Source organism: Phocoena sinus, chromosome 3 (assembly GCF_008692025.1).
Source record: "Phocoena sinus isolate mPhoSin1 chromosome 3, mPhoSin1.pri, whole genome shotgun sequence".
In the NCBI taxonomy this organism is placed as follows: domain Eukaryota; kingdom Metazoa; phylum Chordata; class Mammalia; order Artiodactyla; family Phocoenidae; genus Phocoena; species Phocoena sinus.
Genome location: NC_045765.1, coordinates 24,924,058 through 24,951,349, shown reverse-complemented (window position 1 = coordinate 24,951,349; position 27,292 = coordinate 24,924,058). Strand labels below are relative to the sequence as shown.

The 27,292-nt window shown below is 46.4% G+C and overlaps 1 protein-coding gene across 2 annotated transcripts in view; it reads right to left on the bottom strand.

Annotated features, from left to right (window-relative positions):
- Positions 1-1,984: 1,984 nt before the first annotated feature.
- Positions 1,985-27,292, bottom strand: part of STK10 (serine/threonine kinase 10) — a 121,244-nt gene continuing 95,936 nt past the window's right edge. The window contains exons 13-20 of one of the 2 annotated variants that reach the window (XR_004349138.1): positions 18,752-18,844; positions 15,817-15,946; positions 13,772-13,896; positions 11,826-12,014; positions 11,112-11,237; positions 8,343-8,456; positions 2,903-4,527; positions 1,985-2,605 (exon numbers count right to left, since the gene is read on the bottom strand). Coding sequence is in view for 1 of the 2 variants with exons in the window: in XM_032626199.1 (XP_032482090.1) it covers positions 4,387-4,527; positions 8,343-8,456; positions 11,112-11,237; positions 11,826-12,014; positions 13,772-13,896; positions 15,817-15,946; positions 18,752-18,844 (918 nt within the window). In the remaining variant the exon portion in view is untranslated. Of the gene's footprint in view, positions 4,528-8,342; positions 8,457-11,111; positions 11,238-11,825; positions 12,015-13,771; positions 13,897-15,816; positions 15,947-18,751; positions 18,845-27,292 lie in introns of both variants that reach the window. The other variant, XM_032626199.1, reaches the window with a different exon arrangement.

The following is a 27,292-nucleotide window of genomic DNA, read 5'->3' as shown; positions in this document are numbered from 1 at the left end:
CTTCGTACTGCTCTCGGGGCAGTAAAGGTCAGCCTGAGCCTGGAATGCCGGTCTGGCCCTGTCCTTTTCTCAGCCTCATGGCCCATAAACCATTCACTCTCAACTATAGCCCAGTCTCTGAATGCATGTGTTTTGGCACATACAAGTTTGTCCTCCTAGACTCGGCATCACCTCCACTGGGAAGCCTTCCCTGATTCTCCCAGGCTACATCAGCCTGAACTAACACGCTGCTTCACCAGGTCTGTTTCCCCAGGAGGACAAGCATTTTGAAGCCAGTGTCAATGTCTTATTCATTTCAGCGTCTCTAACACTTGGCGTTTAAGAGTTGTCAATTAATGTGGAAGGATCTCATGGGAAATCTCATGGGAACTTGGGAAAAGTGCCACGCATCCCCTAATGCAGTGTCTTTTCCACCAGTCGAATGAACCTTTTTCCCTGGGAACCTCGGTCAATTTCTACTCCTTAATGGGAGGCATGCCAGCTGCTTATCCGCCTGCATCCCCCCCAGACACATCGAGTTCACAGACCTTTGGGACACTGTGACAGTGGACTGCCACCTGCTGGTGAGAAGGTTTCTTGGACAGTGACAGGAAAGTTTCTAGGCCAGTGACAACTCAGGGCTACAGACAGAGGAGGGGTTCTTAAGGCATTCCACAAACAATATAAACCCCTTCTCAGAATAGTATTTTCAAATGCACAGTATAAAGCACATAGATTACAAGTGAAAGCAGTCATAATGAAATAGAGGTGTCAAAATATTAGAAAATATATATACTATGTGTGATATATGTCATATGTATTATATTTGTATCTCATTAAATAACAAGATCTAGTAGTAGGTCCAATAACTACTATAATTAAATGATGAACAAAAACGATAATTGAAGATGTCTGCAACAGCTGTAACGTGAGATGCAGTCTCTGTGATTTCTACTGCTGACATAGTCACAAGTACTGCTAATAATATTAGAGTTTGTTGCCTATACCCATAAGGAAAGGAAATGCTGAGTTTCAGTTAGAGGTTAGTGAAAAGACCAAATATTTCCCATCCAGGTACAAAGATACCCTGAATTCTACCCATGGATCCCTTGTGTGTGTTTGAGGGGGGGTCCATGGACTCCAGGTTAAGAACCCCTGAATGAGGTTTTAGAGGCATGGCTGACACTTTTTTGGGGGCTGCACTGGGTCTTTGCTGTGCGCAGGCTTTCTCCAGTTGCAGCGAGCGGGGGCTGCTCTTCGTTGCGGTGCGCGGGATTCTCATCGCGGTGGCTACTCTTGTTGCGGAGCACAGGCCCTAGGCATGCGGGCTTCAGTTGTTGTGGCACGTGGGCTCAGCAGTTGTGGCTCGTGGGCTCTAGAGCGCAGGCTCAGAAGTTGTGGCGCACGGGCTTAGTTGTTCCGCGGCATGTGGGATCTTCCCGGACCAGGGCTCGAACCCGTGTCCCCTGCACTGGCAGGCGGATTCTTAACCACTGTGCCACCAGGGAAGCCCATGGCTGACACTTTTGAACATGGCAGAGATGCTGGTGGTTAAGTGTGTGTGACTCTTGCTAAATGGGTGCAGTTGGCAGGAGAGGAGCTGTGGAGGAGACAGTGAAGTTCAAACTTTGAAGCCATAGGCACTTTATCAGCACTTACCAGTGCTCTGAGCTTTCGCCTGACTCTCCCCTTACCCAGCATGTTTCCTTGTCTATAAAACGAGAATGACAGTGTCTTCCTCGTGGGTTGTTGAAAGGATTCAATAAGTTAACATGTAAAAACTCCTGGGGTCAAATGTTCACTGTTAAATGAGAATGATATAAATGTCTGTAGAGAAAACACACACACAGCCAAGCGTAACTTCTTTCAGAACAGAAACCCCAGTGTGACCTGCTGTACAACCTGGGAGGCACCAGTGTACTCAGAAGATAGGAAACCCTTTCTTGTTTAAGTCTGCCCTGCTTTTCCCACCCGAACCCAAGAGAACAAACCCAAATGCAAAGAGTTTCCAACCTTGTTATTTTATTAGAAGCATATTTACATTCTCGCAGTTAACTTTGAAGAGAACATTTTACAAAACTTTTTATATAAAGTTTGGAAACTACATAAAAATAACTTCTATTCTTCATGAAGAGGAAAATATAAGTTAGTTCTATTTACTCTGCTAAAAATTGACTGTAAATGTGAAACAGTTCCGTCCGTCCCTTCCAGAGAAAACATTAGCACAGAACACAAAGAATACTGCATGGGCCTTCTCAATGTTGGGCATTGCACGCTGGCTCAATTGTGAGACTGGGAGACCCAACCAGACCCCATCCAGGAAGGACAGGGGAGGTGTTAAGGCTAAGGCAGCACTGAGCAGGAAGCAGCAGCTCCTTGAATGAGATTCCAATGTGAACGACAAACCAAAGAAGGAAATGATCAAAGACTTTCACCTACACCATGAAACCGGCATTTCACCTAATAGTCATTCTCACACCCCAGGCTACAAAAGGCAGTATTGTAAATAAAGCACAAGTCAGCCCTGCCACTGGCCATCACCTGACCATTCGCCAATGCTGGCCTCGCCTGGTGGAACTGGGTCTGTGTTCTGTAGTTACACTGTTAGTTCACGTTTTCCCAGCACCTGTGCACCAAAGAGAATCAAAGGGCATAACTGTTTCACTTGTCTCATTTGTGTGAGACCTGAAAATTGTCCCTTCTGGGTCAAATAGTGAAGCAGGCAAGCTGAGTGCTCACTAACCGAAGAGGACCAGTGCCTTCCCACGGCCCCCAGTGCATCTTTACTGCATATGTAAGTCTTTGGAACCCCAAGTCCCTTTTCCTATTGAATGGTTACGCTACTTTCCCAAGATCCATTTACAACCAGTCCCCAGAAAACTCCAGGGAATTGCTTTAGAAAGACAAAGCACTGAACCCTTACCTATAGGAGTGAAGAAAGAGGAAGTCCTCCCAGGGTGTGTCAGCCACCCCATCACCACCAAAATAGTACGCAGACTCAGTACACCCATTTGATTCCTCAGAATCACCTTCAGTTTTCCGCTTTGTTTTTTTAAAGCAGGCATTTTCCTAAGGAAGCCACTTATTTATATTTTTTTCAAGTTAGACATAAAGGTGAAAAAAAGTTTTCTTTGTAAATAAACCGAACGCTGGGTTGAGCATTTGCTTTTATTGGGTTATCTACGCTCTGCAGCCTGTGGGGATCAGAATCTGTGGGAGGCCGGCTGAGTCATCCAAAGGCCCAGCATTCCATCTGAGATACAGAAGCTTTGCTTTTGCCAGGTTCCTGGGGGCGGGAAGCACTGCATTTCTCCCTGATGCTTTTTCTCCCTGAACAGAAGTTCCAGTGACTGCCAGCCTCTGTGTGAAGTGTGAGGCCGGACTCTGAACTAGGAGGGACACAGAGCAGAGGGAAGCAGCCATTCCGTATCACCTGCAGACAGGGTGGGCAAGTGTGAGACAGAATGACTGGGGTGGGAAAGTCTTGTGCGGCGAGGAATTTATCCCTGAACATAGGATCCCGTGCAGGCCCCAAAGGAATCGCAGGCTGGCGGTTCAGCCTGTGCCTCTGGTGCCAACCCCCAGCACGCCCATACCAACAGCTCCCCTCACGTGTTCAGTGGCACAGGCCCAGGCAGCGAACATGTTCCAATCCACCTGGCACAAGAGGCCCAGGGGGCCAAGGGTGTGTGTGTGTGCGTGTGTGTGTGTGTGCGCGTGTGTGTGTGTGTGCGCACGCGTGCATGCGTGCATGTATGTGCAGGAAGGGAGAGTACGAGATGGCACGAAACACTTGAGATCAGGGTGAAGCGTTCAGCCTCTCCCCATCCCACCACTGTAGATGCTGTCTCAAGAAGAAAGCAGACTGGGGGAACTGGAGGAAGGAGGGCACCCCCGGAGCAGCTGGCTGCAGACTCAGGCTCCACTGGGAACCAGAATGGCTGTTAGAAGGCATGGTTCTTGGTCTGACACTGCAGGGAATGACCGAAAAGCCATCGGCAATTACAATAGGACACGCCCACGGTGACTTCAGCAGTAGCACTTTGTGCCCACAGACAGCAAAGCTGGTGTTTTGGCAAACAGGAGGGGCCTCGAGGCCACAGAACCCCTACTCCTCCTGGTCCCTGGCCCCCCCAACAGCCCAAGTCGCTGACAGCTCAAAGGAACCTGGGGCTCAAATGGAATGCACGTTAGTATCAGGCACATCATAAAACCTCGCCCTCCACGACCAGCGAGAGTCAGAAATGCCGGGTGGGTCTGTCAGGCACAGCTGGGGTGGCACAAGGCAAGGGGCTGGATTCGAGCCGGCATGGAAGCAAGAGGGAAGGGGCTCCTGAGTTACTTGTTCACAGAGAATGCGAGGGCCCCGAGGCCCACCGGCCTGCCAGCCACAGCCCTGGGCGGCTGTTACGAAGCATCCGCAGAGCTGTAGGGGAAGAACTTGGTGGCCTTGTTTGGGGTGGTGGGGCTCAGGCACTCTGCCTCCTCGTTCATTTTGAAGAACATCTCCTGCTCTCGTTTCTTCTGGTTCAGCTCTTCTTCCAGAGCCTAGGACAGAGGGCAGACGGAGCTCGTTTGGATCCCTTAGGACACAAGTCTTCCCCAACCACAGGACCCCCACCAAAGTGGCCTTCTCTGGAACTTCCCCTCCCAGGCCTCAGTGCTCGGGTAACTTGGTCTTCCCTCGCTCCTGTCCCAGCGCCCATCACCCAGAAGGTAGGTACCACCTCCTCCTTCCTCGTGCCACAGCCACGCAGGAGTTTCCTATGGACCAAGGGCTCTGCTTTGGGGAAATGCCAGTCTAGATGGGGTGTGAGGGAGAAGCAGATGCAAATCAGCTGGCAGGAAAACAACCAAAAGAATGGAGAAAAACCTGAGAGGTTTAACAGCAGGGGAAACAGAGATGTCCAAGTTACGTGGTGTTCCTAACCAGGGCACCGTCCTGCAAAATCAGGGGACTTCTTTTCAAAATATACATGCAGTCATGCCACCCCCCTGAGATTCTAATTCTGAACATCTGTGGTAGGACAGGGGTTCTCTACGTTGTAAAAGCACATCAGATAACTGCAAGGGGAGCATCTAGACGACAAGCACTGCAGGAGCTTCCCTTGGGCACACGCAAGTTTATCTAGCTAAATTGTGTCCTACCAGAAAAATTTCTTGAGGGTTCTCCAAAAATAAATAATTATTCAATTAAGAAAGGAAGCAGAGTGCAGAGGAAAGAGCAGGGGCTTTACAGTCAAATAGGATTCAGCTCCATTACCAGCTGGGTGGGCCTCTGCATGCTACCTTTCCTCTCCAAGCCTGTTTCCTCTCGTGTAAAATGGCAATATCACTACCTGCCTGGCCGGGCTACTGCAAAGATTAAATTAAAAACTAATGGGCTATAATTACTTAGTACTTCCTACATGTCAGACACTATGCTAAGTGCATTGCATCTTATTTTAATCTTCACCCTATGAGATAGATAGCACTATCCCCATTAACGATGGAGAAACTGAGGCTCAGAGAGCTTAGGTCACTTGCCCAAGGTCATTCAGCTAGCTGGGAGCAGGGCCAAGATGGGTCTAACTTCAGAGTTCAAGCTCTGAAACACTGTGTGCCACCATCTGCAAAGCCTGGCACACATGAGTTACTCAGTAAGTGTGGCTTCTTTATTACTTTCACTATAGAAGTAACCACTTTCACAGGATTTGACCAGCATTCTATTATGTCTCTCTCTTTAAAACTATTATTATTATTATTTTGTACGCGGGCCTCTCACTGTCGTGGCCTCTCCCGTCGCGGAGCACAGGCTCCGGACACGCAGGCTCAGCGGCCATGGCTCACGGGCCCAGCCGCTCTGCAGCATGTGGGATCTTCCCGGACCGGGGCACAAACCCGTGTCCCCTGCATTGGCAGGTGGACTCTCAACCACTGCGCCACCAGGGAAGCCCCTAAAACTATTATTTGATGCCCTGAAATAGCGTCAACAAACAACTTAATTACTAGGTACCCCCTTAAGCTCTCATTCCTTCAACAGTACTAAATTCTAGTGAGCTCTACCTCTAAGGAAAAATGGGGAAGGGACACTGAATCACAATGCCAATTTTTCCAGTCTGTGGTAAGATATCCATATTCAAAAGATACTGGAAATCCAGATTTTTATGTAAAATTTCCTTATACTTAAAAAACTGGCAACTTAAAACAATTTTTTGAATTGCTGTATGTTGGCCATACCTAACGTCTATAAGCCAGTTTCAGCCTGTGGGCCATCAGTTTGTAACTTCTGCTATAAGAATACCAATTTTATTATAATAGCTACTTTTTGTTTGTTTGTTTTTTTGCGATACGCAGGCCTCTCACTGCTGTGGCCTCTCCCCTTGTGGAGCACAGGCTCCGGACGCGCAGGCTCAGTGGCCATGGCTCACGGGCCCAGCCGCTCCGCGGCATGTGGGATCTTCCCGGACCGGGGCACGAACCCGTGTCCCCTGCATCGGCAGGCGGACTCTCAACCACTGCGCCACCAGGGAAGCCCCTAGCTACCACTTTTTTGAGCACAGAGGTTTAGTAACTTGCCCAGGGTCTCACAGCTAGTAATGGGGGAGCTAGGACTTTCTCCCACATCTGTCTTCCTTAAAGCCTGTGCTCTTAAGCACTACTCTATTTTACCTCTATATAACCTATATATTCCTCTATATAACCTACGGCAGGAATCAGCAGTCTTTTTTCTGTAAAGGGCCAGATGGTAAATTTTTTTGCCTTTGCAAACCTTAAGGTCTCTGTTGCAACTACTCAACTGCTGTTTGGTGTAAAATCAGCCAGAGACGATATGTAAATGAACGAGCATGGCTGTGTTCCATTAAAACTTTATTTACAAATACAGGTGGTGGGTCAGATTTGGCCCATGGGCAATAGTGTACTAACACCTGTTTTAAGGGAAGAAATGGTATCTTCATCTTATGGCCCCAAAAAGCAAGGTTCAGGAGGGAAGACTTGTCTGAGGCCACACTCTGTGTCAACTATGACCCAAGCAACACCTTATTGACCTTACAAGATATTCTATACTTACTGAAAGAAATCTGAATTTTTCTAAAAATACTCCACAATGTACAGTCATCTCGCCTGCCCCCCCATACACGGGCAGCAGCTCAAAGCTGCTGACTGAAATGCAAGAGTGTAAAAGAACGTTTATTCCAGGATGCAAATCACCACCTCCGGGCCAGTGTTCCAGCAGCAACCCAGGTGACTAAGGATGGGATGATTCTACAAAGAATTCTGGAAAGAGGCAGCCCGCACCAGCAAAATCCAATGGCTCTCCAAATACACACTATGGCACCTCCCCTAAGCCCAGGCACCCCCAAGAAGCAATCTGGGCAGTTGCTAGAGGCAAGATGATGATTCATTTTCAGACTCTCAGGATGTGCCAAGGGTACAGAAGCCCTAGGTAAGAGAAGCAGGTGAGCATCTATTTCCTGATGCCAGATCAGCCTGTGTCAGCAGGAGTATAATTGATTTGAGTGTCAAGTATCAAAAGTCCTAGCGGACCATGCGTGGTTACAGATAAGCGTGGGCCTATTAACAGGAAGGTCTGGGACCCTGGCCAGCTTCCAGCTAGAAAGCTCCATTAGCACAGGGAGGGAAGCCTCTATTCAAGGACTCCCAAGGCCATTATATGGCTGAGGTGGGCAACTGCCTCCTGGGAAGATCACAGTTACAGCAAGTAGAGCTCAACTCAAGTATGACGGCAGAACAAACCTCAGGGCTCAGGACACATGATCAAGGGTAATTAGGGCAGCTCTCTCCTCAGAGAGTTTAGGAGAGTGGGAGGACATGAGTACGTCCTTGGCCTATACCGTGGGCTGGTGGCTTTCTGCATAACGCTATACAATATTCATTATCTTCACTTTACAAATGACCACACTGAGGCCCTGTGATGGTCAATTTATTTGTCAACCTGGCAAAGCCATGGTAACCAGTTGTTTGGTCAAACACTAGTCTAGATGTCACTGTGAAGGAATTTTTTATATGTGATTAACATTTAACTCAGTAGACTGAATAAAGCAGCTTACCCTCCAAAATGTGGTTGGGCCTCACTCAGTTGCAGGCCTTAAGAGAAAGACTGAGGTCCCGCTAAAGAAAGAGGGATTGGGCCTCCCCACTGCCCTGGGGCTCAGCGCTGCAACATCAACTCTTCCCTGGCTCTCCAGCCTGCAGTCTGCCCTGCAGATTTCAGGCTTAACAGTCCCAACAACTGGGCGAGCCAGTTCCTTCAAATAAATCCATAAATCTGTACCGTATCCATATCTGTATCTATATCCATACCCCAGGCAGACACCGATGGCACAACACGAAGCAGAGCCCACGAGCCCAGCCAGGGTTACCTTTTTGCGTGGCCGAAGCTTGTCCCGCCATTCCTTTAGGTTCTGGTTATGGCTTTCATCCAGGGCCTTCAGCTTCTGGGTTTCATGCTCTACCAGGAGGTGACACTTTTCATTCTGCAACATATTCCAGGAAGTACAGGTAAGAAGCACAGAGGGCTGAGATATACCGTGAAGGTACCAGCATCATTCATTCATTACTTCTCCTTGATTATAAACTCCATGTATACAAAACGCTCTGCCTGTAAAGACACATGCACCAAAAGGTGCCTGGAAGACTATTCCAGAATATTAACATTAATACTTCTCACTGAGTAGTGGGATCTGCAGCAATTTTGCCACTTTCTACTTCGGGCTTTCTGCATTGTTTGAATTTTTCAGCATGAACGTATAAAACTAATAACAATAATCTCTGCCTTAATCCCACCACAGAATTTTAGATATATTTCCTGTCAGGCTCTGTCCTGTGCATTGTTTAGCTCACCCTGTATACACAATTCTGAAACCTGTCTCCCTCTCCTCTTAACATTATAATGTAAACATTTATACAAAGAATTAACATCTTTTACAATCATCATTTTAATTCCTACAAAATATCCCACAGTATGGTTTATCTAATTTATTTAAACATTTCCCTATTTTTGGCCACTTAGGTTGCTCTTAATCTTCACTATTATAAATAGCATTGTATTAAACATCTGTGCTATATACTGAATTGTGTCCCCCAAAATTCATATGTTGAAGCCCTAATGCCCAGTGTGATGGTATTTGGAGATATGGGGCCTTTAGGAGATAAATAGGTTTAGATGAGGTCAAGAGGGTAGGGCCCTCATGGCGGGATTAGTGCCCTTATAAGAAGAGACCAGAGAGCTCACATGCTAGACTGCTCCCTCCCTGTCTCCTTCCCTTCTTTTCTCCCCCTCCCCATCTCCCTCTCTCCCCCTCTCCTTTTCTCTCCTCTCTCTCTCTGCCATGTGAGGACACAGCAAGAAGGCATCCATCCGCAAGCCAGAGAGAGAGACTTCACGAGAACCCAGCCATGCTGGCAAAGCTGATCTTGGATTTCCAGGCTCCAAAACTGTAAGAAAATAAACTTCTGTTGTTTAAGCCACCCAGTCTGTGGTATTTTGTTATGGCAGTGTGAGCTAAGATAATCTGTGTGTATAAATAATTTGTATTTATATAAGTTATATAATTACCTGCATCACATACCATTTCTTCAGGAGAGATGTGTGACAGGGGTAAGGGCCATGGACCTGGCTGAGGCCTGCCAGCCTCACTGTTCTCTCGCTGAGGTAAGTTACCTGCCTCACAAAACTTAACCTGGAATCTCTCAAAGGCAAAAGTGACAATTCCCTGTTGATTCCTCATAGGGAATCAATCTTGTGGTTTATAAGGAGTTTAGAAGCAGGGGGAAAGTGCCTTTATCCAGATACCTCAACCCTACTGGACTGGAAGAGTACAACCCCTTGGGGAATTTTTATTTGGGGTTTCAAGCTCAAGGGTTCTGGGAATTTAGAAATTGCCTTGGTTGGAAATAATACTTATGGCAGCCCTGAGTACCTCTGGCCTGCCCAGAGCTGGGGTCCCAGCACTCTTTATGGGTTTTCTCAGTTCATCCTCACAGTAAACCCATGAGGCAGGGTTGGGAACATAGATACAGAAGGTGAGTGGCCTGGCTAAAATTCACACAGCAACAAGCAGCAGAGCCCCTACCTGACAGGCGTCAATACCTGCAATGTTTCCTCCACACCTCCCTGCCTTTCCAGAAATTGCCGGATGGATCCAATAGCCTAAAGAATTTCCTGAGGTCACAGAGGTTTGTGTCAGCCCATCTGTCAGGTATGGCAATGCCTCGCTCCACCACAAGGGGGCTCCAAGTACCAGCTCCCGGGCGGGGACCCTTAGGGTGAGGCAAACCTTTTTTGTGAGGCAAACAAAAGGTCAGGGATCTCCCCAGGGAAGGAGGTCACAAAGGGGCTTGTCAATATCAGGATACCTTTTCCTGACTTCAGTGGGGAAGCTTTGAGCTTCTCACCATTAAGGATGATGGTAAGTAGCTGTAGGTTTTTATAGATACCCTTCATCAAGTTGAGGAAGTTCCCCTCTATTCCTAGTTTACTGAGTGTTTATCAGGAGCAGAGGTCAGCTTCTGTCAAGTACTTTTTCTGTATCTGTTGATGATATGATCACGTGATATTTCTGTAGCCTGTTGATGTCATGGATTACATTAACTCATTTTCATATATTGCACGAGCCCTGGGATTAAATCCCACCTGGGGATTAAATCCCACCTGGTCACGGTGTATACTACTTTTTATACATTTTTAAATTCTGTTTGCCAACATTTCGTTGGGGATTTGTGCATCTGCGTTCATGAGAGATACAGGTCTGTAGTTTTCCTCCTTGTAACGTCTGGTTTTGGTATTGGGGTAATTGGGACACCTTTTCCCAAGACACAGTGGTGACCGAGAAATCCAGCAGCATGCCCACTGCCAGGCCCCCGGGCATGGCACGTTCAGCTCAGCTCTGTCATCTCATTTACAAAGCCTCACTACAGTTCTGCAAAATAGGAATTATCATCCTTACCCCCTGCCTATTTTACGAATGTGGAAACCGCGGCCTGGGAGGGTGATGTGATTTGGCCACCGTCACACAGAGCAGCAGGATGGAAACCATTCCACCCTGAGCTTCAGACTCCTTCCCCCGTTTGGAGGGTCTTTGGGCCCCCAGGGAGCTGACTGCCTCGGGGGCGGGGCAGAAGGGCAGTACCTGCAGCTGCTGCAGCTCGCCCATGTTGCTCTCGCACTGTGCCGCCATGTCCCGCGTCTGGCTCTCGTGTTTTTGCTGCTGCTGCAGCCGCTCTGACTTCTGTCTCTTCTCCTCCTGCTGGGAGAACTGCAACAGAGAACAGGTGAGGCGCCTCGGCGGGCCACGGGCCTGGCTGGGGGCCCAGCTCAGCCCTGTCCCGGGGAGACCCCATCTGAGGGGCTGGTTTGTACAGAGCCACACTGCCCCGCACCGCTCAGGCTGTGCCCCCCGTCTGAAGTCCTCCCCGCTGAGCTGAGACCCAGGAGCCCCCAGATTGGCGAGGACACTGAGACATGCTAGGACAGCGTGTGTAGTAAGCAGGAATCACAGGAGCCCACGGCCACCGACTCTGTCCCGGAGCCACATGGGTGACTTGTGAGCGGGGTCTCAGTAGAGGAGAGGAAGGAGTTTAGCAGGAGAAGCAGCTGCAGGATAGACACCCTGAGTGTGACAGGGAACACGCGTGAGAAAGCAAGGCCAAGCCTCCTCCCCTGTCCACTAGAGGGGGAGTCAACGTGAGGCTTTTAGGCTTCCGGGCTGTGACTTCTGGCTTCCATTCGTCCTTCCAAGACCCCGTGCTGCGTCTTATATTCTATACCGCCCCCCAGCCATGTAAGATTCAGGCTGCAACAAACCTGGATCTGGCCCCACTCCAGGACACCCCCGGCCCCCCACCTGCTTGATCTTCTCGCGCTGCTCAGCGGCACTGCCCGCCCCGTTGATGTGGAGGCTCTTCTTGTACATGGCCATGCGTGTCTTGCCCTCGCTCCTCTGAATCTTGGGCAGCCGCGCCTTTTCCTGCTGCTGCCGCACCTTCAGCTGCTCCATCATGCGCTGGTTGTAGCGCTGCATCTGCTCGCACTCCTGAGGGGGACACCCAGCCGGGGCCAAGGTCAGCTGCGTTCCACGCACGTGGGTGTGGTCAGATGCCAAGGCTGCCACACGCAACTCAGGAGCCCAGGACCTGCGTGGTCCAGAATGCTCAGCAGAGCAAGGCTCGTGTCATTTTACTACTATCCTTAAATATCATCTTCTGTTCTCACTGTAAAGATTACCGTTAATAACCTTACCTTCTTACCTTCTAAATGCCTTCTTAATCTCCAAAATATACAAACAGCTCATACGACTTAACAAAAAAAACCACCAAGCAACCTAATCGAAAAATGGGCAGAAGACCTTAATAGACATTTATCCAGGGCTTCCCTGGTGGCGCAGTGGTTGAGAGTCCGCCTGCCAATGCAGGGGACACGGGTTCGTGCCCCAGTCCAGGAGGATCCCACATGCCGCAGAGCGGCTGGGCTCATGAGCCATGGCCGCTGAGCCTGTGCGTCCGGAGCCTGTGCTCCACAACCGGAGAGGCCACAACAGTGAGAGGCCCACGTACCGCAAAAAACAAACAAACAAACAAAAAATTTATCCAAAGGAGACATACAGATGGCCAGTAGGCACATGAAAAGATGCTCAACATCACTAATTATTAGAGAAACGCAAATCAAAACTACAATGAGGTACCACCTCACATTGGTCAGAATGGCCACCATTAAAAAGTCTACACGTAACAAATGCTGGTGAGGGTGTAGAGAAAAGGGAGCCCTCCTACACTGCTGGTGGGAATGTAAGTTGGTGCAGCCACTACAGAAAACAGTATGGGAGGTTCCTCAGAAAACTAAAAATAGAGTTATCATATGATCCAGCAATCCCACTCCTGGGCATATACCCGGACAAAACTATAATTCAAACAGATACATGCACTCCTATGATCACAGCAGCACTATTCACAATAGCCAAGACATGGACACAACCTAAATGTCTATAAACGGATGAATGGATAAAGATGATGTGGTACATATACACAATGGGATACTACTCAGCCATAAAAAAGAACAGTAATGCCATTTGCAGCAACATGGATGCAACTACAGATGGTCATACGAAGTGAAGTAACAAAGACAAATACCAAATGATATCACTTACATGTGGAATCTAAAATATGGCACAAATGAACCTATCTACAAAACAGAAACAGGTTCACAGACATAGAGAATAGACTTGTGGTTGCCAAGGCCAGGTGGGGAGGGAGAGGGATGAACTGGGGGTTTGGGATTAGTAGATACAAACTATTACGTTTAGAATGGATAAACATCAAGGTCCTACTGTACAGCACAGGGAACTGTGTCCAATCTCCTGGGATAAACCATAATGGAAAAGAATATTTTAAAAAGAATATATATACGCACATAACAGTCACTTTGCTGTACTGCAGAAATTAGCACGACACTGTAAAGCAACTACAATTAAAGTATTCTGAGGGAATGCATGGGAAAGAGATAAATGAAAATGGAAAGAAAGGCAGGACAAAAGGAAAAAGCAAGAGACGCGTACATCAGGTGTCAGGGTCAGCGAGGGAGCTGCTTGGGCCATCTGCTTCCCTGCCAGTTTCCCCAATTCCTAGCCCCTGGATCCTGAGGCAGGACATCGCCCAAGAAGCTCTCAAGCCTCACTGTGGCCGACTTGGCTGCTCTCAGGAGCAAGTGATGCCCCACTGAGGGGCAGACCTCGCGGCTCTCCCAGGTCTTCCCCAGCGGGCATGGCCCCGAACCCAAGCTGACTAGGAGCCTCACCTTCTCATGCTTGCGCATCAGCTCGTGCCGCTGGAGGAAGTACTGGTCTTTGAGCTGCTGCTTCGCCAGCTGGTGCCTCTCCTGCAGGTGATGCTCCTCCATCTCCCACAGCGCCGCCTCCCGGTCTGTGGAGGACATGTCACCCGGTGAGGTGCAGATGGCCAGAGCCCCACCAGGCCCTCCCCTCCACTGCCCCGAGCCAGGTCTCCTCACACTGGCTGATAACTGTGCCACGTCCTTAGACTATGTGGGCTGAGCCAACTCCTAGAAACTTCCAGGGATGACAGCACCCAGCAGCATGGTAGAGCAGAAGTGTTTGGAGTCAGGAGCCAGAGAAACCAGAGGCTAAAACCCAGCTGCATCACTGGGATTTGAGATGAACACAAAATCCTCTCCAGGCCTCACCTTCCATCTCTGCCAAATGGGCACAAACACACCACGGAGGGAAAATGTCCTTGGAAGATACTTTTATGTTCAGTCTACACTGCACCTCTGCTTTCCTAATGGGTAAATAGGAAGGGCTCACGTGGAAACCCCATGAAGAAGACAGCCTCTTGTCACTATTTCCTCCTTTGAAAAATAGGTGAGACCCTTCATGTCCCATATATGCATTATTGAAACAGTTCTCTGGCATTTTATCACTGGAAGTCTGTTAACCGACCCCTGTGCTCAGGACAGGGCAGGGAGCTGGTGTCAGATGGAGAAGCTCACGCCCTGCAAGATACAGCTGGTCATGCTCAGCCTACTGCGAAGTTATTTCACTGCACTCCTGTTCCATGGAAGCCAGCCTCTATCCACAGAACATCAAAACAGTGATTTGGCTTCTAAACCAAAATCAGAACCCCAGTCCCACAGGGAGGATGGTTCTTACAGGCCATCACATGATAAGAAAAGGAAACAAGGGCTTTTCTGAAGCATCCGTGGCTCTATTCAGAATGTCGGAATACCAAGGACCCCATTTTTCTTGGCCCACATCCAGTACTGAGTGGTTTATACTGTTTTAACTGCCCTGGCCATCAGAGTCCTGGCTGTGGCCCCTGTTATAATAATGAGCCAGAGACAGCACTCGTATATTAGTCCTATGTTTACATCTTTACAACGGACAGGGACCATTAGCTCCCAAGCCCACAGGCACCAAACTCTAATTTTCACCCATCCAGTTGTTTTAAATGCAGTTCCAACAACAGACTTCCAGCCATTTGGAGCCTGCTTGCTTTGCATACCCCATAAAGTTGTACCCAACATCTGCTAGCCATAAATTAGATAGCCTGGGGGCTATATACAGACCCCAAGCCCTGCACCCTCCAGAGCTCTCTACCCCAGAGCTTCCTCAGCTGAGTGACATCATCCAGATACATAAGCCCCCTCTCTGATCCCCTTCTTTCCCAGGGTCTCCCCTGCCCTCCTCCTTCTGGGTGGTGGCTCACACTGTTGTCCCCGGACAGTCTAATGCTGGGAAGGACTCACCAGCATGCAAACCTGCCTACACAAGGGTAGTTAAGAGCTTGGCTTCAAGATAAGGTGTGCATCCAAGGCCCACTCTACCCCTCATTAACTGTGCAACCCAGGCCAAAGAAGAGTCACTCTCCAAACATCAACTTCCTCATCTATAGAAATGGGGAGGACAGTAGGGCCTGCCATGCAGGGTTACAGATAGGATGCAGGGTGACTAAGGTGTAAGATTAAGGCACGTGGCTAGGCAGAGGAGTCGCTCACTACGTGCTGGCTGCTAGGAGCGGCTCTCAGTACTGCCCCCCGACCCCCGTTAACCCAGCTCGCTCACGTGCAATTCCCACCCACTCTACATCGCTTCCTTTTTTTTTTTCCCTTCCTCGACATCCACAATAGTGTCAGATACTGTTGTTGCTAACTGGTGTCTCTGCCTCAGTCCTGACTTCAGTGGGGATTTTCCTCATGTTTCACCATAAAGGCTGATGTTTGGTCTTAGGGTGGAGAAGACCTAGCAGTTCTTCCTTGCCCGGGGCTGGCATGTACATTCATGGAGAGTCTGGGCCAACATGCGCGCCCCGCTCTCGGGCACCCACCTCGAAGGAGCTCCTGCTTCCTAGTGAGGCACTCGCGCTCCTTGCCGCAGATCTCCCGCCTGTTATCGGCCGTGATCCTCTTCATCGCCAACTCCAGGTCCTCCTTCTGCTTGGCGAGGAAGTCCCGGTCCTATTAAGTATTTAAAATTTTAGGCGTGTTCATGGTACTGTGGTTATTTTTTTTAGAGATACATATTGAGATATTAACAGGTGACATGATACGATGTCTGGGATTTGATTCAAAATAATACAGTAGAGTGGGGCAGTGAGTGGGCAGGAATTAATAATTACTGAGATCAGGTGATGGGTACATGGGGATTCATTATACTGTTATACCCCTTTCTGCCTATGTTTTAAACTTTCCTTAATAAAGAGTAAAGAACTGAAATTTAAATTAAAAATTTTTAGCTACTATATGTGAAGTAGATAACCAACAAGGACCTACTGTAGAGCACAGGGAACTATACTCAATATTTTGTAATAACCTATAAGGGGGAGTTCCCTGGTGGTCCAGCAGTTAGGACTTGGAGCTTTCACTGCTGAGGGCCCAGGTTCGATCCGTGGTCAGGGAACTAAGATCCCGCAAGCTGCGCATGGGGCACAGCCAAAAAAACCCCAAAAACAAACAAACAAAAAAACCTATAAGGGAAAAGAATCTGAAAAAGAATATATATATATATACACACACACATATACATATACATATTTATATATATGTACACCTGAAACTAACACAACATTGTAAATCAACTATACTCAATAAAAAAATAAATTTTTTTTAATAAAAATTTTAGGAAACATGTTAAGAAACTAAAAATTTGCACTAATCTTATCACTCAATGCTAGCAACTGGTTTTGGTGTATCTATATAAATGTATTTACATCTGTTGTTGTTTCACAAAGATTATTTTAAAAGACTTGAAGAAATATTTGTACACCCTTATTCATGGCAGCATTATTCACAATAGCCAAGGGATTGGAAACAACTCAAGTGTCCATAAACAGATGAATGCATAAACACAATGTGGTATATACATACAATGAAATATTATTCAGCCTTTAAAAGGAAGGAAATTCTTATATATGCTACAACACGAATGAATCTTGAGGACAAGGTAAGTGAAATAAACCAGACACAAAAGGACAAATACCGTATGATTCCACTTACATGAGGTCAAATTTGTAGAGACGGAAAATCGAATGGTGGTTGCCAGGGACTGGAGGCAGGGTGTCATGGGGAATTACTGCTTAATGGGTACAGAGTTTCTGTTTCGCAAGATGAAGAGTTCTGGAGATGGATCATGGTGATGGTACTCACCATGATGTGAATGTACTTAATATCACTGAAGTGCACACTTAAAAATGGGTAAGATACCAAATTTTATGTTATGTCTATTTTACCACAACTTTTAAAAATTATTAAAAAGACCTTTCCATGTCATAATGTAATCTCCTATCAAAAATAAGTTGTAATGGCTGAAAATATTTCATGGTAGAGCCAGCTATACCCAACTTATCTACCCAATATATAATAGGTTGTTTATAGGTTTTCTTTATTTTAGATACTGCTGCTCTTCACATTCTGGTAGCTAAATGTCCTTGAACCTCTGTGATGATTCATCTTCAAGATTAGTCCTAGAAGCAGAAAATCTAGGCCAAAGGATGTGTACATTTTTGAAGCTCTTGATGCAACTGCCACAGTGGCCTCCTAAAAGGGCCAGTCTTCTCTCCCTCTGTGGGGACTAGGGCCTGTCTCCCCACCCTCCCTAGCCCTGCATGCTTTTTCTAATCAACCTGTCAAGGGACAGGTTGGAGGGAAGTATGATGGTGTCCTGGAGTCAGACTCCGCTTGAGGCCTTGGACCCCACTGTTAACTGTGCAGTGTTACCTCTCTGAGCCTTAGCTTCTTCCTCGGTAAAGGGGAAACCAAACAGCACCTATCCTGGTAAGCCATGAATGCTAAACCAGAGAACATACAAAACAATTGTAATTGTAGACTCTAATTTTCTTTGCATTTGGGGGCAGAGGAAGTGGGACAAAATGAGAACATGAAGTGAAAAGGCTACCGAGGCTGGGGTAGAGGGGACTGAGTGTAGCTGGGAGAGGCTGACAAGAACGCGACCTATAGGGCCCTGAAAGCATGTGAGAAGGCTGATCTGATCTTATGGACAAAGTGGGAGCCACTGAAGGTTTTAAAGGCCCAGGGCTGTTGGGGAAGGGTGCCATGATCAGATCTGGAATTCGTATTGATCACAACAACTGGTATGAGAGAAAGAACTGCAAGAACTGGAGGGAAACTAGCTGGGAGGCTACTGCAGTAGTCCAGGCAAAAGACAAGAATGGCTAGGGAGTCACAGAGATGTTGACAAGTTGATGGATCCAGAGAGAGTTTGGAGATTAAAAAAAAAGAAAACTCAAGCTTCAAGAGGCGATGAAGGATTGCAGGGAAAAGGGGTGTCAGGAATAACAAGGCTTCTGGCCTGACATCACAGTGGAGGACGGTGTCCCCTCAGAACACGAGAACAGGACCAGGTCAGGGAGATCTGGGTTTGGTGTCCTTGAGACTCCAAAAGATGCCAAGTGGGCAGAGGGATGTACTGGGTTGGTCAAGGAGATGGGATGTACAAACAGCTCTAAAACAAGGCGGGAAGCGCTAAAGGCTTTGGGAGAGGTGGATGTAAAGGTCTGTGGTATCTCCTAGAGATGGGAGAGTTCACTTCCAGCTGGAGCAAGGGCGATCAAGGAAGGCTGCATGGGGGAGATGATAACAGGGAGGATTAATCCGGATGGTCTGATTTATTCAGAATGAGAGATAGGTGAGTATCCAAAGGGCAGGGCATGGGCACAGACAGAGAAGAGCTCTGGCCACCATTCAGGGACTCAAACCTGAGACTCCCCAGCCCCTCTACTCCCCAGCTGAGGGGCAAGGACTCACGAGAAGCTGCTTCTTCTGCACATGCTCCTCCATCTTCTGCTTCATGCTCTCCTTCCGCTGCTGCCTGGGGAGCTTCTCCACCTCATTCTTCACCTGCACCAGAGACAGCAGAGAATGGCTAGGTCAGCGTACCTCCACACTTCATACTGAGTAAGCCTTCAACCCCAGAACTCCTGGGCCAGGGAGACTGAAGATGAGGCTCAGCTTTCTAGGCACTAGCCCCGACGCTGCTCTCCACTCTGCTGACAGATGGCACCTACTGGCCACCTGTCTGCTGCTGGCTCCAGTTTCCAGACTCCTTCAGAGCAGACAGATGCTGTTTTTGCTGTTTGGTATCCATCCCCCTTCTTCTGATGACAGCACCTCAGTTTCTTTTAGGACAGTGTTTCTCAACCTCTTCTTAAATTGTTGCCCCCTCAGAAGCCCTTTTACACATTTTTCCCCTAATTAACCAACACCATGAAATTTTAATCCCACAGATATACTGTCAATCTGTTAGACTATTGTAATATCTAAGACGTTTTTAATTCCTTGGGGGTGATATCACCCCGGTTGAGAATGCATGCATTAGGTAGCCCCTGCTCAGCCTCTGAGGTTCAGGCATGGCTGATGCCCCCAGCCCCATCTGACTCTAGGCTGGGCATATGATCCATGCTGTCAATCAGCATATGCCATGCCCTGGCATCTGGGATTGGTTCAGAGATGAGCGTGTGATCTTCGCTGGGCTAGTGAGAGCTTCAGGATGGGTGCTGGAATTACTGGGGGAAGCCGCTCTCTGTCCTTTGGGGTTGCTGAGCTGGGAGGATGTAGGCCATGGTGGACCACCCTGGAGGGGTCTGCCTGAGACAGAATCAATGCATGGAAGCAATGTTAAGAGATGAAGGATGCCTGGTGACACTTCCACCCTCCTGGTCAGAGACGGGAGTTCTTGGTTTGATGTCTTTGAGACTCCAAAAGATTCCAGGTGGGCAGATGGTGAACTAGTAGTATTCTCAGGCCAGCTGGAACTGGCTCTCTGTTTTTTATAACAGAAGAAGAAGAGATTCATGACACTTCACTATAAGGAAGCTACAGTTCCTCAGTTTTCTCTGAGTAACGCATACCTTCACAGTTACCTGACACCCCAAAACATGCACTCACTGACAGGGCTCTTAGGAGCAGGTAGTGAAGGATTATTCCATACTTGTCCATGATCAAAAAAGAGCATTCCAGGAGAGTTCTACTTCTGGCATGGTGAGGTACGCCAGTGCAGCCTCTCATTCCTGCTGATTACAGTGGAAAACTCTGGATAAAATACAAAAGGCAACTAACTGAGGACTCTGAAAAGTAAACAAAATCAGGCGGCTATGAAAGGGAGTCAAAACGTATAGAAGGGGCTGGTACCGGGGGTGAGTTTCCTGGGATTTTTTTTTTTTCCTTTTGCTCTCCTGGCTTTGCCCCTGTCCTAGACAGTGATGCAGTGGCTAAAACTGTAAGAAACATTGTGTTTCTGGCTAAAGAATCAGGCAGAAGTCAATAAAATTAATAAACCTTTAGTCAGATTATTGACAGAGAAGATGGAGGAAGTGGAGAAGAAAAAGGAGGAGGGAGAGGAAGAGGATACTACAACACAAATTACCAGTATGAAGGGTGAAAGAGACATCACTACAGATCCTACAGTCATTAGAAAGGATACTAAAGGAATCCTATGAACAGCTTTATGTCAGTAAATTCAGCCACTTAGGTGAAATGGACAAATTCCTTGAAAGAAACTACCAAAGCTCATTCAAGAAGAAATAGATGACTAAAACCAGAGTGACATTAAAACCACTGACCAAATCCTTTTCATAAATAGACTCAAAAGTCCTCATCAAAATATTAGCAAATTCCTGCTGGTGGGAATGTGAATTGGTACAGCCACTACGAAGAATAGTATGGAGGTTCCTTAAAAAACTACAAATAGAACTACCATATGACCCAGCAATCCCACTACTGGGCATATACCCTGAGAAAACCAAAATTCAAAAACAGTCATGTACCAAAATGTTCATTGCAGTTCTATTTACAATAGTCCGGAGATGGAAGCAACCTAAGTGCCCATCATCGGATGAATGGATAAAGAAGATGTGACACATATATACAATGGAATATTACTCAGCCATAAAGAGAAACGAAATTGAGCTATTTGTAATGAGTTGGATAGACCTAAAGTCTGTCATACAGAGTGAAGTAAGTCAGAAAGAGAAAGACAAATACTGTATGCTAACACATATATATGGAATTTAAGGGGAAAAAATGTCATGAAGAACTTAGGGGTAAGACAGGAATAAAGACACAGACCTACTAGAGAATGGACTTGAGGACATGGGGAGGGAGATGGGTAAGCTGTGACAAAGCGAGAGAGAGGCATGGACATATATACACTACCAAACGTAAGGTAGATAGCTAGTGGGAAACAGCCGCGTAGCACAGAGAGATCAGCTTGGTGTTTTGTGACCACCTGGAGGGGTGGAATAGGGAGGGTGGGAGGGAGGGAGACACAAGAGGGAAGAGGTATGGGAACATATGTATAACTGATTCACTTTGTTATAAAGCAGAAACTAACACACCATTGTAAAGCAATTATACTCAAAAAAATATATATTAGCAAATTCAATCTAGTAATATATAAAAAGTAAACTACATAATGACCAAGTGGGCTTTATCCCAGGAATGTAAAGCTCATTCAATATTTGAAAACAAAGCCATGTAATTCACAATATCAATAGACTAAAGAAGAAAAACTATATGATCACATCAATTGATATAGGAAAAACATCTGACAAAATGCAACATCCATTCATGACAAAATCTATTAGCAAACTAGGAACAGAAGGGAACTTCCTTAATCTGAAAGGGCACCTACAAAAAACCCTAATGCTAACATCATACTTAACTATGAAATACTAAATGTTTTCCCCTTAAGACTGGAAACAAGGCAAGGATGTCCACTCTACTATTCCTATTCAACATCCCACTAGAGGTCCTTGCCAGCATAATAAAGCAAGAAAAAGAAACAAAAAGCATATAGGAAGAAATAAAACTCTGTTTGCAGACATTGTTGTCTATGTAGAAAATCCCAAGAAATCTATATTTTAAAAAGTACTAGAACTGGTAAGTGAGTTTAGTGAGGTCAGTATACAAGATCAATATACCACTATTTTCTATACTCTAACACTGACATTAGAAATTGACATTAAGGGGGACCTTCAAGATGGCTGAAGAGTAAGACATGGAGATCACCTTCCTCCCCACAAACACATCAAAAATACATCTACGTGTGGAACAACCCCTACAGAACACCTACTGAAGGCTGGCAGAAGACCTCACACTTCCCAAAAGGCAAGGAAATCCCTACACACCTGGGTAGGGCAAAAGAAAAAATAGAGACAAAAGAATAGGGACAGGACCTGCACCTCTGGGAGGGAGCTGTGAAGGAGGAAAAGTTTCCACACACTAGGAAGCCCCTTCACGGGCGGAGACGGGGTGGGGTGGGGGTGGGGGGTAAGCTTTGGAGCCACGGAGGAGAGCACAGCAACAGGGGTGCAGAGGGCAAAGTGGAGAGATTCCCGCACAGAGGATCAGTGCCAACCAGCACTCACCAGCCTGAGAAGCTTGTCTGCTCACCCGCTGGGGCAGGTGGGGGCTGGGAGCTGAGGCTCAGGCTTCGGTGGTCTGGTCCCAGGAAGAGGACTGGGGTTGGCTGCATGAACACAGCCTGAGTGCACCACAGCTAGCCGGGACGGAGTCCAGGAAAAATTCTGGACCTGCCTAAGAGGCAAAAGACCATTGTTTCGGGGTGCACGAGGAGAGGGGATTCCTTCCCCGTCTGCCCACAGAAGGCAGAGCAATGCCTAAACGAGCTCCAGAGACGGGTGCGAGCCGCAACTATCAGCTTGGACACCAGAGACAGGTGTGAAATGCTAAGGCTGCTGCTGCAGCCACCAAGAATCCTGTGTGCAAGCACAGGTCACTATCCACATGCCCAACCCCCACCCCCCGCAAGCCTGTGCAGCCCGCCACTGCCAGGGTCCCGTGATCCAGGGACAACTTCCCCGGGAGAACACACGGCACGCCTCAGGCTGTTGCAACACCACGCCAGCCTCTGCCGCCAAAGGCTTGCCCCGCATTCCAATTATAACTACTGTACCCCTTCCTCCTCCCCCACCCCACCGGCATGAGTGAGCCAGAGTACCCTAATCAGCCGTTGCTTTAACCCCATCCTGTCTGGGCGGGAACAGAAGCCTGAGGGCAACCCACACGCAGAGGTGGGGCCAAACCCAAAGCTGAACCCCAGGAGCTGTGCAAACAAAGAAGAGAAAGGGAAATCTCTCCCAGCAGCCTTAGGAGCAGCGGATTAAATCCCCACAATCAACTTGAGGTACTCTGCATCTCTGGAATACCTGAATAGACAACGAATCATCCCAAAATTGAGGCAGTGGACTTTGGAAGCAACTGTAGACTTGGGGTTTCCTGTCTGCAACTGACTTGTTTCAGATTTTTATGTTTATCTTAGTATACTTTTTAGCGCTTGTTATCATTGCTGGATTTGTTTATTGGTTTGGTTGCTCTCTTTCTTTTTTTTTTTTACTACTTTTTAATTTTTTAATTTTGATTATTTTTTAATTTTAATTATTTTATTTTTAATTTTTTTATTAAAAAAATATTTTTTCTTTCTTTTATTCTCCCCTTTCTTCTGAGCCGTGTGGCTGTCAGGGTCTTGGTACACTGGCCTGGTGTCAGGCCTGAGCCTCTGAGGTGGGAGAGACGAGTTCAGGACATTGGACCATCAGAGACCTCCTGGCCCCATGTAATATCAATTGACAAGAGCTCTCCCAGAGATCTCCATCTCAATGCTAAGACCCAGCTCCACCCAACGGCCAGCAAGCTCCAGTGCTGGACAGCCCATGTCAAACAACTAGCAAGACAGGAACACAAGCCCACCCATTAGCAGAGAGGCTGCCTAAAATCATACTAAGTTCACAGACACCCCAAAACACACCACCAAATGCAGCCCTGCCCACCAGAAAAACAAGATCCAGCCCCACCCACCAGAACACAGGCACCAGTCCCCTCTACCAGGAAGCCTACACAAGCCACTGAACCAACCTTACCCACTGGGGGCAGACACCAAAAACAATGGGAACTATGAAACTGCAGCCTGCGAAAAGGAGACCCCAAATACAGTAAGTTAGACAAAATGAGAAGACAGAGAAATACGCAGCAGATGAAGGAGCAAGGTAAAAACCCAGCAGACCAAACAAATGAAGAGGAAATAGGCAGTCTACCTGAAAAAGAATTCAGAGTAATGACAGTAAAGATGATCCAAAATCTTGGAACTAGAATAGAGAAAATGCAAGAAACATTTAACAAGGACCTAGAAGAACTAAAGAGCAAACAAACAATGATGAACAACACAATAAATGAAATTTAAAATTCTCTAGAAGGAATCAATAGCAGAATAACTGAGGCAGAAGAAAGGATAAGTGACCTGGAAGATAAAATAGTGGAAATAACTACCACAGAGCATAATAAAGAAAAAAGGATGAAAAGAATTGAGGACAGTCTCAGAGACCTCTGGGACAACATTAAATGCACCAACATTCGAATTATAGGGGTCCCAGAAGAAGAAGAGAAAAAGAAAGTGTCTGAGAAAATATTTGAAGAGATTATAGTTGAAAACTTCCCTAACATGGGAAAGGAAATAGTCAATCAAGTCCAGGGAGCACAGAGTGTCCCATACAGGATAAATCCAACGAGAAACACACCAAGACACATATTAATCAAACTATCAAAAATTAAATACAAAGAAAAAATATTAAAAGCAGCAAGGGAAAAGCAACAAATAACATACAAGGGAATCCCCATAAGGTTAACAGCTGATCTTTCAGCAGAAACTCTGCAAGCCAGAAGGGAGTGGCAGGACATATTTAAAGTGATGAAAGGGGAAAACCTACAACCAAGATTACTCTACCCAGCAAGGATCTCATTCAGATTCGATGGAGAAATTAAAACCTTTACAGACAAGCAAAAGTTAAGAGAATTCAGCACCACCAAACCAGCTTTACAACAAATGCTAAAGGAATTTCTCTAGGCAGGAAACACAAGAGAAGGAAGAGACCTACAGAAACAAACCCAAAACAATTAAGAAAATGGTAATAGGAACAGACATATCAATAATTACCTTAAATGTAAATGGATTAAATGCTTTAACCAAACGACAGAGACTGGCTGAATGGATATAAAAACAAGACCCATATATACACTGTCTACAAGAGACCCACTTCAGACGTTGGGACAATACAGACTGAAAGTGAGAGGATGGAAAAAGATACTCCATACAAATGAATATCAAAAGAAAGTTTGAGGGGCTTCCCTGGTGGCGCAGTGGTTGAGAATCTGCCTGCCAATGCAGGGGATTCAAGCAGCGTTCAAGCCCTGGTCTGGGAAGATCCCACATGCCGCAGAGCAACTGGGCCCGTGAGCCACAACTACTGAGCCTGCGCGTCTGGAGCCTGCGCTCCACAACAAGAGAGGCCACGATAGTGAGACGCCCACACACCGCAATGAAGAGTGGCCCCCACTTGCTGCAACTAGAGAAAGCCCTCGCACAGAAACGAAGACCCAACACATCCAAAAATAAATAAATTAATTAATTTTTAAAAAGCTGGAGTAACAATTCTCATAACAGACAAAATAGACTTTAAAATAAAGACTATTATAAGAGACAAAGAAGGACAGTACATAATGATCAAGGGATCAATCCAACAAGAAGATATAACAATTGTAAATATTTATGCACCCAACATAGGAGCACTTCAATACATAAGGCAAATGCTAACAGCCATAAAAGGGGAAATCGACAGTAACACAGTAATAGTGGGGGACTTTAACACCCCACTTAAACCAATGGACAGATCATCCAAAAGGAAAATAAATAAGGAAAAACAAGCTTTAAATAACACATTGAACAAGATGGACTTAATTGATATTTATAGGACATTCTATCCAAAAACAACAGAATACACTTTCTTCTCAAGTGCTCATGGAACATTCACCAGGCCAGATCATATCTTGGGTCACAAATCAAGCCTTGGTAAATTTACGAAAATTGAAATTGTATCAAGTATCTTTTCTGACCACAACACTATAAGACTAGATATCAATTACAGGAAAAAAAACTGTAAAAAATACAAACACATGGAGGCTAAACAATATGCTACTAAATAACCAAGAGATCACTGAAGAATTCAAAGAGGAAATCAAAAAATACCTAAAACAGGGCTTCCCTGGTGGCGCAGTGGTTGACAGTCCGCCTGCCGATGCAGGGGAGTCCAGGAGGATCCCACATGCCGCAGAGCAGCTGGGTCCGTGAGCCATGGCCGCTGAGCCTGCGCGTCCAGAGCCTGTGCTCCGCAACGGGAGAGGCCACAACAGTGAGAGGCCCGCGTACCGCAAAAAAAAAAAAAAAAAAAAAAATCTACTAACAATAAATGCTGGAGAGGGTGTGGAGAAAAGGGAACCCTCTTGCACTGTTGGTGGGAATGTAAACTGATACAGCCACTATGGAGAACAGTATGGAGGTTCCTTAAAAAACTAAAAATAGAACTACCATATGACCCAGCAATCCCACTACTGGGCATATACCAAGAAAACCATAATTCAAAAAGAGTCATGTACCACAATGTTCACTGCAGCACTATTTACAATAGTCAGGACATGGAAGCAACCTAAGTGTCCATCAACAGATGAGTGGATAAAGAAGATGTGGCACAGATATACAATAGAATATTACTCAGCCATAAAAAGAAACGAAACTGAGTTATTTGTAGTGAGGTGGATGGACCTAGAGTCTGTCATACAGAGTGAGGTAAGTCAGAAAGAGAAAAACAAATACCATATGCTAACACATACATATGGAATCTAAAAAAAAAAATGGTTCTGATGAACCTAGGCACAGGACAGGAATAGAGATGCAGATGTAGAGAATGGACTTGAGGACACAGGGAGGGTGAAGGGTAAGCTGGGATGAAGTGAGAGAGTAGCACTGACGTATATACACAACCAAATGTAAAATAGATAGGTAGTGGGAAGCAGCTGCCTCGCACAGGGACATCAGCTTGGTGCTTTGTGACCACCTAGAGGGGTGGGATACAGACGGTGGGAGGCAGGCACAAGAGGGAGGGGATATGGGGATATATGTATACATACAGCTGATTCACTTTGTTGTACAGCAGAAAGTAAAACAACATTGTAAAGCAATTATACTCTAATAAAGATGTTTAAAAAATTAATTAATTAATTAAAAATAAATGCTGGTATACTCACAAAGGAAGAAAAAAAAGAAATTGACATTAAAAAATAGCACCTTGCACAACAGCACCAAAAAAAATATGAGATAAGAATAATTCTAACAAGATATATGCTGAATCTGTATGCTGAAAACTAAAAAAGAACACTAAGGAAAGATGTCAAAGACCTAAATGAATGGAGAGATGTACCGTGTTCACGGAAAGGAAGGCT